The sequence below is a fragment of the Elgaria multicarinata genome, chromosome 16 (assembly GCF_023053635.1).
Source record: "Elgaria multicarinata webbii isolate HBS135686 ecotype San Diego chromosome 16, rElgMul1.1.pri, whole genome shotgun sequence".
NCBI lineage: Eukaryota > Metazoa > Chordata > Lepidosauria > Squamata > Anguidae > Elgaria > Elgaria multicarinata.
Window position 1 is genome coordinate 12,410,740 of NC_086186.1, and position 12,984 is coordinate 12,423,723.

Sequence of the window (12,984 nt, forward strand, 5' to 3'; positions counted from 1 at the left end):
ACGCCAATGAATCTCCTCATCAGTCTTGGTGTGGATCCAGCTACACATTTGGCATGATTTCATTTGTTCCATTTTTATCATGGATTGGGCAAGGCAGTATTCAAACACTGCAGGATGTGAAGACCAAGGACCCTGTTTCCAGGAAACATGAAGTATCTCTCTCTCACACACACACTATTTTCTATAAGTATATTTTATACCGCCGTTCAATTATATTCCCAGGGAAGTTAACAAAAGGAACAGTACAATTAAAATATAAATGCAAGAAAAAATAAAAGCCACAAGATCATAAAAGCAGCATAAAACAGTCAGCATAATTAAAATTGCATCTAAATCCCCAACCTGAGGCTTAATCCTAAGGCTTCCTTGCCACTTGAGACTTCCCTCTAGCCACTCAAAGTCAGGAGGCCAGCCGTCCTGGTGGCCCTGGTCTGTCTGGTGCAACTAGGCTCTACCAAGTGGGGACAGCAACCAACCACTCAAGGACCTTGCTCAAGAAAGGGATCCGCACATCTGGTCTAAAATGATTCAGATCTTCTGCATCATCTTCAGATGATCAGATCTTCCAGATCTTCTGGAAGGCTTCTGCCACCTTTCAGGCGAACTGGAAACACTCCCTCTCATAAGGAAACATTTATCACCTCCCTGTCCCACACAGCTGTCCTTTCGGTGGTAGATTTCAGCAGCCATGAAGAGCAAAGATCCAACATGCATGTGGTTGCACATACCCATCCAAACATCTTGTCTACGTCTTTGAGCCATACTAAATGAAACTCATCCAATAACTCTGGACCAGACAGCACTCTGGAGACCTCATGAGACTGATCTGCTAAAACAGTGGAGTCAAGGTCCTGATAGATGCAAACGATGTTGTCCTCAAAATGCTGAGCAAACAGATCACAGCAGGCCGCTGAGGGTTCAACCACCTCCTTTGGGCCAGTGCGTAATAGGCCTGGAACTATCCAGAAAAGTTCCGCAAGTTGGCAGAGAGGGTGCAATGGAAGCAGTAAAGCAAAGCTTCTTTAATGCCTTCAGTGCCATTAAGTAGGTTTGCCATTAATCACATTGTAGTGTTCTATTGCACTTGTGAGGAGACACCCCCCCAATTGCGTTCTAGCCACCTCCCTGCTTGCTTCATCACCTAAGCTCCTGAGCCATCCAGGTGCTCCTTAGAAGCAATCGTGTCAATCGCCCTAGCTATCTCCATATTCCAGAGTTCAACAAGGGCTTTGACGGGGCGCCAGTCCCGGAAGCTGGAAAATAACAGACCATGGAGCCTTCTGACCTGCAAAGTATAAGAATGTAAGAGCCATGCTGGATCAGACCAAGGGTCCATCTACTCCAGCACTCTGTTCACACAGTGGCCAACCAGCTGTTGACCAGGGCCCCACAAGCAGGACACAGTGCAACAGCACCCTCCCACCCACATCCCCCAGCAACTGGTGTATGTAGGCTTACTGTCTCTGATACTGGACGTAACACATAACCATCAGGACTAGTAGCCATGGATAGCCTTCTCCTCCAGGAATTTGTCCACCCCCCTTTTAAAGCTTCCAAATTGGTGGCTATCGCAACATCTTGTGATAGTGAATTCCATAGTTTAACTATGCATCATCAGGATAGGGCAGCAAAATTTGGGACATGATGCAGGACTACATGATGGCATCTTTCAAAGTCAGCTGAAGACCTGGATCCTTTAATTTTTCAGCAATCAACATGGTGAAGTGGAAGGGGACGCAAGGAAAGCTTGAAACAGTCCCACAGTTTAATGTAATGCTTTAATAGCAGGGACCCAACAGCTCAATCCTAGGGAAGCAGCCTTCCTCCTCTTATAGAAGCATCATCACATTCTCCACAGCTAGCCGGAGAACAAAGATACGTGAGGCAGATAGCAGTCTCAAGAGTGTACTATACAAGACAGTGGCAGCTGAATAGGGAACACATCTGGCTGGATCACAGGCGGTAATAACAGGGAGGTAGTAGGGATGATATGGATATGTCCTGTATGATCATATGCTTGCCACTTCCATCACAACACACAACCACAGCCTTAAAACTGCTGTTCCCTTGATTCTTAATGTGGCCTAGGGAAATTGTATTCATGATGCAAGAAGCTAATGTAGAGTGATATAGCTGAAGTTCGAAATTAACACCCAAGGGCCCTGGAGACTGAACCTTGAGCAATCTTGTCAGTGTTAGCCTCAGAATAAGCTTGAAGAGAAACCAACTCTATAAAGTCTCAGGTGTATTAATTCAGCATGGTTCACACTCTTGAGTGGCATCTCACCACAGAAGAATTAAGCAGGTCTTTTTATAATCTGACATAATTCTATTGCTCTGCCCAAGAACCGCCACTCCCTAACTGGCAGCCGCCCAAAGATCATTCACTTGTGACTCAGCATTTCTATTAAGCATGCGAGAGAGACTCTCTCTATGGAATAAATGCCACCACGCCACCAGATAAGTCCCCCACACCACCAGATCAGTAAACATAGATCTAGCGGTAAACTACACAGAGGATTCAGAGGTCAAAACACGTTATTTATTCTTAATCTCCAATAGCTTAAAAAAAAGAGAGGAAGACATAGACTGGAACGCCTCAGTGCTGTTAATTCTTACTTTCCTAGGCCTCTGGTGTCATCTATCACAAAAGCATCTAGCAAACACAGAGAACTTCCTAGCAGGATAAAGCATGTGATACAGAAGGAGCATCCTCTATCCACTGCAATGGAAAATCAGCCAGGTGTGCATAAACCGTGTTTAGACTGACTGTGAGCCACCTTGGGAAACAATAAATAAATAAAAGCTAACTTCTGCCCCATTGATTTCAATGAGTCTTCTCGAAGTATGGCAAAATCTGGATCCAACCCACTGATTGCATATTGCTAAAATATGAGGACTAGAAACTTACTTAGACTGAATTATGCTCTGCCTCTAAATCAAACCTTGTACAAATGGAAAGTAACAGGTCTAATTACTACAACAAATACAGCATCCTTCTACCGAAGCACAAAAGCCAAAATGCAGTCAAAAGGAAAGGGAGCAGTTTGACAGAAATAACTTTTTTCATGCAATATAAAAATTGGCCTCTTCAATTCCTCTGAGACTGACACTAAATATCAAGCATATGATGGCTAAAAGAGAGGACTTGCTGGAGAAAAGGACTAGTAGCTGTTGTAAACCATAAGCATTAGCTGATTAACTTCACCATCAAGGTAAGGTACACAGGTGAAATTCCCTTGCTGCTCACAGCCAAAGGTAAATGAAACCTGGCCAATACATGCAGGAGATAGCAGAATGGACTGTGCCATTTCAGGTGGAGGATTCCAACTTTGAATTGGGCTTGCCTTTTTTTAGAAGGAATTTTTTTAGCGCTGCAGAGTATTCAAAATGTGTTTACTACAAACCTCATTCTGCCACATGTGTAGACCAGGCCTCAACTGCAGTGGCTTCCCACTGCCCTTGAAGGTTTCCTGTGTCCTGCTTTAGTGCTAAAATACCTGAAACGAGAGCACACGTTTTTATATATACAGTGGTGGCCAAAATTGTGGACACTTTTTGAAATTTTCATGTTTTGCAACTTTGCATGCTTATGGAAAATGTTCTGTTTCACAAAATTGAAATGTTTATGTATCAATTGAAAGAGAATTTAGTGCTAAATTCAAGACAAAAACAGTTATGTGTACTTTAGTCTAAAACCAAACAGGTGTGATTGAATGAAGAAGCGGATTGGAATTGCAAACCCTACTGACTAATCACAGTCCTTGTTCTGGGGACCAATCACATGGCAGTAGCTGTGATACATCATGTTTCAAGTTGGGGAAAATCAGTTTTGCTGTTTGTTCTGTAACTGAAGCGCAATTGGAGATTGTGTGAATATTTGGAGTATTTCTCAAATTAAAAGTGTACATATGTACATCATAAACAGAGCAATGTTACCAAAGAAGAGTTGATTGGACACCCAGGAAAAGAAGCAGGATTGCTGTATGACATGAATCAGGTCTTTCATTTGATATATAACATTTGAATTTCGTGAAACAGAACGTTTTCTATAAGCATGGAAAGTTGCAAAACATGAAAATTTCAAAAAGTGTCCACAATTTTGGGCACCACTGTAGTGGAGACACCCGGGCTTATGGTAAAATGCCAACTCCTGTCATATATAGATGTGTGGCTTGTCATTCCAACACAGCAACCAAAGAAGTCAGATAAAGCATGTACTTCTAACACCATAACAGTGCAATGTTTGTCAAGATGTAGCCACACTGCAGTACTACTGACAATGCCTTGTGAGGTCCTCAGTTTACATTTATAACATCTTCCTGCTCCAAGGCAGTATTAGCGTTTTAAGATACTATGAACTGTGCAGCACCAGTCTAAAATAGCCGGTCATACTCAAGTCCCATTGAAATTAGCAAGACAAACTAGTTATAATTCATTCGCCCCACTGATTTAAATGGGGCTTAAGCAGTTGTTTTTAGATTGGGGACCAGGTCTGTATGTTCATCACACATCTTCAAGGGGAAAATACTACCATGTGCTCCTTTCAATGCTTGGGATCACAATACCTGTTGGAACACCTCTCCCGACATGAACCTACCCATACACCGCACTCAACATCTAAGGTCCTCCTCCGAGTGCCTACTCTGAGGGAAGCTTGGAGGATGGCAACAAGAGAGAGGGCCTTCTCAGTGGTTGCCCCCCGACTGTGGAATGATCTTCCCGATGAGGCTCGCCTGGCGCCAACATTGTTATCTTTTCGGCGCCAGGTCAAGACTTTTCTCTTCTCCCAGGGATTTTAACAGCATTTAACAACGTTAAGTTTGTTTTTAATGGACCCCAGAACTGTTGTTTTTAAATGGATACTGTTGTTTTTATACTGTTTTTATGTTTTTTAAATTTTTGTATACTTTTAATGTTTACTATTTTTAATTGTTGTAAACCGCCCAGAGAGCTTCGGCTGTGGGGCGGTATATAAATGTAATAAAATAAATAAATAAATAAATTACTCCAAAGCTGAAATATTTCCTGCAACAAAAGTCTCATTCATATAAATTACCTGTTTTAAGCACACCGTTTTCATGTTTTAAGTATTCTTGGTTTTATACTCTTCCCCAGTGTGTTGTGCATTGTGAAATTGTACATTTTTTGTGTGAACTTTGCAGATTTCTGGCTACAGGCATTGTACTACCTTGATACAGAACATAGAGAAACTGGAGGTGCAAAAATACTGTTGCCATACCAATAAGATACCCTTGAGCTGAGAAAGAGAATAGCAAAATTAGGGAATATTCTCACTATATTGAAGCGTAAAGTATCAGCCACCACCTGTCTAATTAGGGGTTCTGAATCTTTTGTATTCACAGTTGTCTCTTCATGATCTGGGAGAAGGAGATACATCAGGACTGCCTTATACTGAGTCATTGGTCTATCTAGCACAGTACTACCTATGCTGACTTAGCAATGACTCTCCAGGGCCTGAGATAGGAATATTCCCAGCCGTACCTGGAGAAACTGGAGACTAAACCTGCAAAGTAGGTACTCTACCCACCAAGGTGGATTTGTTTTAAATCAATTTGATTTAAATCATGACTTAAATGACGATTTAAATTTAAATCACTACTCAGAAAGACTCGATTTAATCACGTGACCCCTCAAAGAGTGCACTCTTCCTCGCTATATTTTACACAACTCAGAGTTACCAAAGACTCATTCTTGCTGGTATGATCTTAATATTTACAAACTTCAAACAGAGCATCTAGGCTACTAACAGGGACTGACTGATATGATTTGTGTGATGGCAGTGCTTATTTTATTTATTTATTTATTTATTTATTACATTTCTATACCGCCCAATAGCCGGAGCTCTCTGGGCGGTTCACAAAAATTAAAACCATTCATAATATAAAACAACAGTATAAAACCATAATATAAAATACAATAAAAAAGCTCAACCAGATAAAAACAGCAGCAATGCAAATTTACAAATTTAAAACACCATGTTAAAATGTATTTATAGATTGTTAAAATGTTGGGAGAATAAAAAGGTCTTCACCTGGCGTCTAAAAGCATATAATGTAGGTGCCAAGCGAACCTCCTTAGGGAGCTCATTCCACAGCCGGGGTGCCATAGCAGAGAAGGCCCTCCTCCTGGTAGCCACCTGCCTCACTTCCTTTGGCAGGGGCTCACGGAGAAGGACCCCTGAAGATGACCTTAGGGTCCGGGCAGGTACATATGCTTAGTCAGCTGCATTGGTTTCCAGTCCGCTTCTGAGTCCAATTCAAAGTGTTGATGTTCACCGTTAAAGCCCTAAAAGGCTTGGTACCAGAGTACCTAAAGACACATTTTCTCCTGCTTGGACCCATAGGTCACCTTCAGAGGCCTTTCTTCAGGGCTCCCAGCCAAAGGAAGCTAGGGAGGCAGCTACAAGAGAGGGCCTTCTCAGTGGTGACACCCAACTTATGGAATAAACTCCCCAAAGAGGTCCGCCTGGCACCTATGTTGTTATCTTTTCGGCACCAGGCAAAGACCTTTCTTTTCTCCCAGGCATTTCAAGACCTAGTTCTATGTTATTAGGGTTGTTTTACTGATTCCTGTGCCATTTACATTATATTGTAATTTATTGTTTAAAATATTTGTGTTTTATTTCCTATCTTTAACCATTATATGGCATTTTAGTTTTTTAACTGTTTGTCATCCGCCCAGAGGACATTAGTTATTGGGAAGAGTAGAAATGTAATGAATCAATAGAATTAAAGTAAAATATACTTCAATGCAAGCAGCACTGCTGTAAACCAGGTTCCCACAACCTGGTTCCCTCCAGATAGTTTGGCCTACAACTCCAATCATCCTCAGGTAGCATGGCTGCCATGGTAGCTTGAGATGATTGGAGTTGTAATGCAACACATTTGGAGGGCATTTGGTCAGGCAGGGCTGGTTGTGAACACTGTGCAATATGCAGTGACAGCCATGCAGGAGCTACAGGCAGATTTGGAAGAGTCACAGCTGCAAATGCATGCCTGGATTCCAATCTCATCAGTAGTCCACACCGGCACTTTGAAGAGCGCAGATCAGCAATAGTATTTTTAGCATGACTGCTAAACTTTTTGCACTTCCAGCCACCTCCCTGTGGATTCGTACAGCTGAGTCATTATAGAAGCTTCTGAACTCCCGTGAAACAACAGTGCAGCCGGGTACTTGGCAGGGCCTGTCCTTCCCAACCCCATCGGCTGAGGCCTCAAGACCAATCCAGGCAACACTGCAGTCCTAGTGCCAAGATGCCAGCTGCTGCATCAAGACATAGCGAGGGAACGGCCTGCTGGAAACCGGACTCTTGACACAGCATCCTGTCTTTGCTTCCTGCTGAAGTAGATGTCTTCCGCTGCTGTATGATGCACAGGAAAGGCCATCTACATCGATACTTGCTTTTCTAACTTCCCCTGTTCTGAAGTTATATAGTCCTTCTCCAAAAAAGCATTTCCCCTTAAAATCCCATACCTAGGCAATCAACTCTTGTCATTCACTACAGTTCTGCAAAGTCACTGCAAGCCTTTGCAAAGCAGGGAACACATGAATGCAGATGGAGGTGGGGGAGAGAAGGAGATAAAAATCATGAACATGTAAAGCCAGACACTCACAATACTCTACCTTTCTGTTCAGGCCACTTAGGATGGTTCTTTGCTTAGGACAAATATCACAGGGCACCCAGTTCAAGTAGAATTCTGCATTTGGATTCAGAATTAAAAGTTTTCTTCTTAGAGTAGTACGACAATGGAACCAGTTACCTAGCGGGCTCTCCCACACTAGAGGCATTCAAGAGGCAGCTGGACAGCCATCTGTCAGGGATGCTTTAAGGTGGATTCTTGCATTGAGCAGGGGGTTGGACTCGATGGCCTTATAGGCCCCTTCCAACTCTTCTATTCTATGATTCTTCATGGCACATGATTCAGAGCTTATCTTAAGATCACGAGACTGCAGCCTACACAAACATGGAGTTCAGGTTTTGCAGAGGAGTTGATGCAACAGTGCATTAAGCCATGAAGCCCCTGGAAACCTTATTGTTTTGGGGGGCCTACTGACGGAGCCTCCGCCAGAATATGTTCAGAGATTCAATGCCCTCCTATCTTATCTCTTGGTAGAGGCTAAACAGGATGTAGCTTGCCCCTCTCTTGGCTGGGCAGTTCTTAAGATGATGATGATGATGATAAATTTATTTATTACCCGCCTCTCCCTTTGGATCGAGGCGGGGCACAACATTAATACAACAAAACAACACATCTTAAAAATTCTTGGTTTCACATTCATCTGGGTAGGCCTGCCGGAAAAGACTAGTCTTTAAAGTGGTCTTAAATTCAACGAGAGAGTTGATTTTGTGAATCTCCTCCAGCAGGCCATTCCACAGTCTGGGGACAAAAGGAGAAAAGGTCCTCTGGGTAACAGTTGTCAGCCTAGTTTTGGCTGATTGAAGTAAGTTCTCCCTAGAGGAACTGAATGTGTGGGGCGGACTGTATGGGAGAAGTCGATCCCGCAGGTAACCTGGACCCAAACCATGTAGGGCTTTAATCCACTTTGTGTTTAACACCACCACTTTGTACTTCACCCAGAAACTAATTGGCAGCCAGTGGAGTGATTTTAAAGGCAATGAAGAGTTAATTTACTATGTCCAAAAAATTAACGAACACATCAGGCACATATATATTTGGCACCTCGGCCCATATGCAGTCGTTACTTTCCCCATATGCCATATTACTGTCCGAATAAACTCCAAATCCCAGCCGCTTCTACAATGCACTCATGCCTCTGACTTGCACGTTCAGTCAGGTTAATAACATTTAACTTTTTTAGCCAGACCAAAATATGGAACTTATACATTTGATAGCAAAGCAGTTTTCTTCTAGAGATAAAAGGCACAAAGTTTTGCATTACTGGAAAGACTCAAGCTGGATTTGCCTTGGTTGCTGGAACCTGCCATCCGTAAGAAAGTGATTTTTGCAGTAATATGCTATATAGCTAGTTGCCATTTGCAATGCAAAATGTACTTTAGCTACGTCTTGCTACACACTTAGGAATACAATTGAGCCAAGTGCAGCAAGCCTATATTACAGAAATAGTAACATACTCCTCTGTCTAGACAGCTACCACACACGTGTTCTTATGCTTGGGCTCAAAATAATGGCTTATACAGGGTCTGAGCAGCCTAACATCACCAACAAGATAAATGGCTGGGCCTCTCCTCTTTGAGGCCTTCACCATTGCATGCATGCTGTCTGGAAGGCCTTACCAACATGTTTCCCCTTTTTCTAATGCGATGCCTGCTTGGTTTGTATTGTACCGTTTTAATGGACTCTCAGGCACATACAGCTTACCACTTCACTCCACTAATCGACCAAGCAACCAACAATCTTTTCCTGCAGGGCTTTGCCAAAGCGGCAGCAAAAACAATTTTATAGACTGCTCTAGCTGAGCAAGTGCCAATATATTGCCCCACCTTAAGATGTCTGCACAAAGCCCTGCCCCAGCTCACTGCAGCCATATTCTATTGCGAGACAAGCAGTTGTGTTATAAGCTTCAGCCAAGAGGTCAAGGCTGTGAGAACAATCTACGCCCAGCATAGCAAACTGCTGCATACACAAGGCCCTTTTAGAAATCGTTTTTTATGTCCTCTGGTAGGTTGCCAGAGACCACAAATTAACACACCAGTTCCAAGCCACTAACTAAGAAGGTGCTGCTGACAACAGCCCCCTAGCTGTGATAGATGTTCACACCTGCAACTTTCACACTCACTCTTCTACGGAAGCCTTTCCAAGCTTGGGGGGGGTGTCTCCAGATGTTTTGGACTGAGACCCCCAACATTCTTGTCCATTGCCCATACTTGCTGGAGCTGATGGGAGCTGAAATCAAAACCTTCTGGTGGGGAAAGATGCTCTATGGAAACCGCAGGAGACCAGCTGTACTAGAATAAAGCATTCGGTGCCATTTTGCTTACAGCCAAAAGTGAGGATGATGAAAGAATTCCAACAGCATAAATGGTCTTGCTGCAGGTAGTTTCTACTTCCCCCCAAAACAGCTTCCTTTCCCATACAATGTGCAGGACGGACACACCCACACCCACCTCTACCTTTCCAAAAGCCACTCTTATAAGGGATTTGGGAAGCCACACACAAAAGATAAATATCTTAATGTTGACTTAAATCACACTGAGGCCCTAAGTAATTGCAACAGCCCAGCTGGCCCTGCAAACATTATATCTAACCACATATTGACAGGCCACGCCATTCAGGACAGGTAATGGCAAACTGTAGCTTAGCAAGGCACTGACAAAGTAAAAGGAATATATTTTAAAATTTGTTATTATAAACGACACACCCACACAATAACTACCAAAGATGTCTAGTCACTGTCCTCTGAAAAATATTCTGTTTTGGCTGAGCTGGACTTCTTGAAGTTGCATCTTCCTGAAGCATTAGACACTGACAAAATACAGGAAGTGGGCAGTAGGGGAGATCAATACTTGGAAGGAACAGGTGTTTAATGATACCCTTCCACATTTAGGTAAAACTTGGTTTTGGAGGAATAACTGACTGTAAGAGTTTAGCTCAACCACACGCAGATACTAAAAATGTAGATATAAGACAGTTGCATCAATAAGCAAACAAAAGGAATAGGGGATCTCCCCTGCCTCACAAGCCTTTGACCTAGCTAGAGCTATCACCCGCCTGCCTATATACAAGGCTTGGACATCGAAGCTGGTGACTCTGCAACACAGAGTAAGCAGTAGCAACAGATCTGCTATCGGGCCAGACTCCCCTATATGGAGGTATCTACCCTCTCTACATAGGGCAGCTTAAATCACACTGGGAACCCTATGGGGGTTGAAGAACAGGATAAAAATAAACAGATACAATTAAACGCCTTCCCACCTATATTACAACAATTCTGCAATAATAAACCTACTTTGGAGAATGCAGCTTTAGTTCTCCAAACCACTGACTCTGCAGAAGCATAATTAAATATATGAATGGGAGAAATACTTCCCTCTCCACCCCATTAACCGTTACTTTCTTTGCACAATATCAATTTGGGAAACTTATGCCTCCCTATTACTGGTAGGGGTTAATTCTCAACAGCTTCCCTCCTTCAAATGTCTCACTTAGCCTCACAAGATATTACTGTTGAGGAAAAAAGCACCTAAAAAAAACCGGGGGGGGGGGGGGGAGAAGCTGTCAGGGACCTTCAGAACCTGCTATTTTTGCCAGGAACAGCTCCTGGTGACAAAGCTGCAAAAAAAGGCAAATCCAGCAACTGTTGCTGTGCGTCAGCAGACTCACTTACCAGACTGCGTGCTAGGCTGGGCTGCAGCATCCGAATCCTGGGTGCTCCACGGCCTGTCCCACCCTGGCAGGCTGAGAGACTGCAGTCCAAGGCACAGGTCATTGGTATCTGGGAGACCACGCGGAGACTCCTGCGCAGAAGATGCGAAGAGCATCCTGCTTGCTGTCGCTCCCTCGGAGTCCTGGAAGTCTGATCAGACAGGAGAGGAAAGAAGACACACACAGAGACACACACACTCAGGAGTTTAGGAGTTTCTCAGAGAGCCAAGCCCAAACCAGATCCCACGATGCTCAGGAGCGACTGTTTCTATAGCTAGCTCTAACACCCAGACAGAGAGAGATGGGGGGTAGTGGGGGGGGGGAGGAAGAGTACCAGATGGCCTGCAACCAGACCCACCTCCAGCCTCCTCTACCTTGCTATCCCGCCTGCACTACTGACTGGGTCAGCATGTGATCAAGCTGCTGATGCTTACAGTGCTGCCAGAGACGTCACACGGCCGTGCAATATAACCACATCTTCGCTTACAGGATAGAGGTGGAGAGCCCCCGTGCCCATGGGAGCCAAGGCAGCATGCAGGCGAGAAGAGGTGCGGCCACAGGCAGTCAGGGGGAACACGCTTAAACAGGGAGCCGCAGCTCAGCTAGCAGCAGCAGAGGAAGGTGGATAAAAGCAGCCATCCCCCCCTTCAGCAGTAGCAGGGCGGCAGCAAACAGCGAGAGAGGGAGGGAGAGATCACACCGTTGACTTGGTGCTATCCAGCTCTCCTGGCCCCGCCTATCCATCCTCTCCACCCACAACCCCCCCCTCCCAAAAAACCCTTTCGTCCTGGAATGCTTCCAGCAGCTGGTGCAAGCCCTGGAAGCAGTAAAATGCAACGCTTCACAATTCTGCTAGCATAATCTATTTGCTTTAAAACTTGGCTCCTGTGCCCTCTCACAGACTCTGCATTGTTTACCACTAGGGATAACCTTCAAAACAGGAAGAAAAGATGTTGAGCTACGTTGGGAGGTGTGTGCATGCGCACATGCACACTCGAGAAGGGGGTAGTACTGGTAATACCACCAGTTGTGGAATGGGCAGGGTACGAAGGATACAGACAGCACCTAAAACTTATTTACTTTTCTTTTACCTACAAGGCACAACCTGTCCCTATACTGCTCCCTCCAAACCCAAAACATTGAGAAATGAATGGCCCACATGTATATAGGAAAATGCAGCACATTTTGCAAGTCCCAAAATTCCAGCATAATGCAGAGAGCAGGGTGGGAACTAGACCAGAGAAATGCTGTATCCTGTTGGAGTTCTTGTCATAAGGAGATCTCAAATAAGGCATCCTCCACCCCCACCCCACCCCCAGGACAATATGCTGGGCTTTTTAAATGCAAGTCTTATTCCTTGCTATACACTTGGTATTATAACAGCTGGAGCACACAACGCAGCTTCCTATGACAACCTCTGTAAGTGCTAAAAAAAAAGGCAGGTGCTTTCATAGCTTAGAATTGACACATCATCTGCTTTCCTACAGGCCTTCACTCTAGAAGTGGGTAGATTTTTGTTAGACCAAATTAGGATGATGGGGAAAGGAAAATGTCAGGGGTCTGGAATGCAAAGACCAGTTTTCTATTGCACGTGTGTTGTGTCCAGGTTTATTGG

At 44.1% G+C, this 12,984-nt stretch overlaps 1 protein-coding gene across 1 annotated transcript in view; it reads right to left on the reverse strand.

Annotated features, from left to right (window-relative positions):
* Positions 1-11,975, reverse strand: part of CPEB1 (cytoplasmic polyadenylation element binding protein 1) — a 33,400-nt gene extending 21,425 nt beyond the window's left edge. The window contains exons 1-2 of the mRNA XM_063142339.1: positions 11,804-11,975; positions 11,332-11,520 (exon numbers count right to left, since the gene is read on the reverse strand). Coding sequence (XP_062998409.1) covers positions 11,332-11,485 — 154 coding nt within the window. The 5' untranslated portion in view covers positions 11,486-11,520; positions 11,804-11,975. The remainder of the gene's footprint in view (positions 1-11,331; positions 11,521-11,803) is intronic.
* Positions 11,976-12,984: the final 1,009 nt, after the last annotated feature.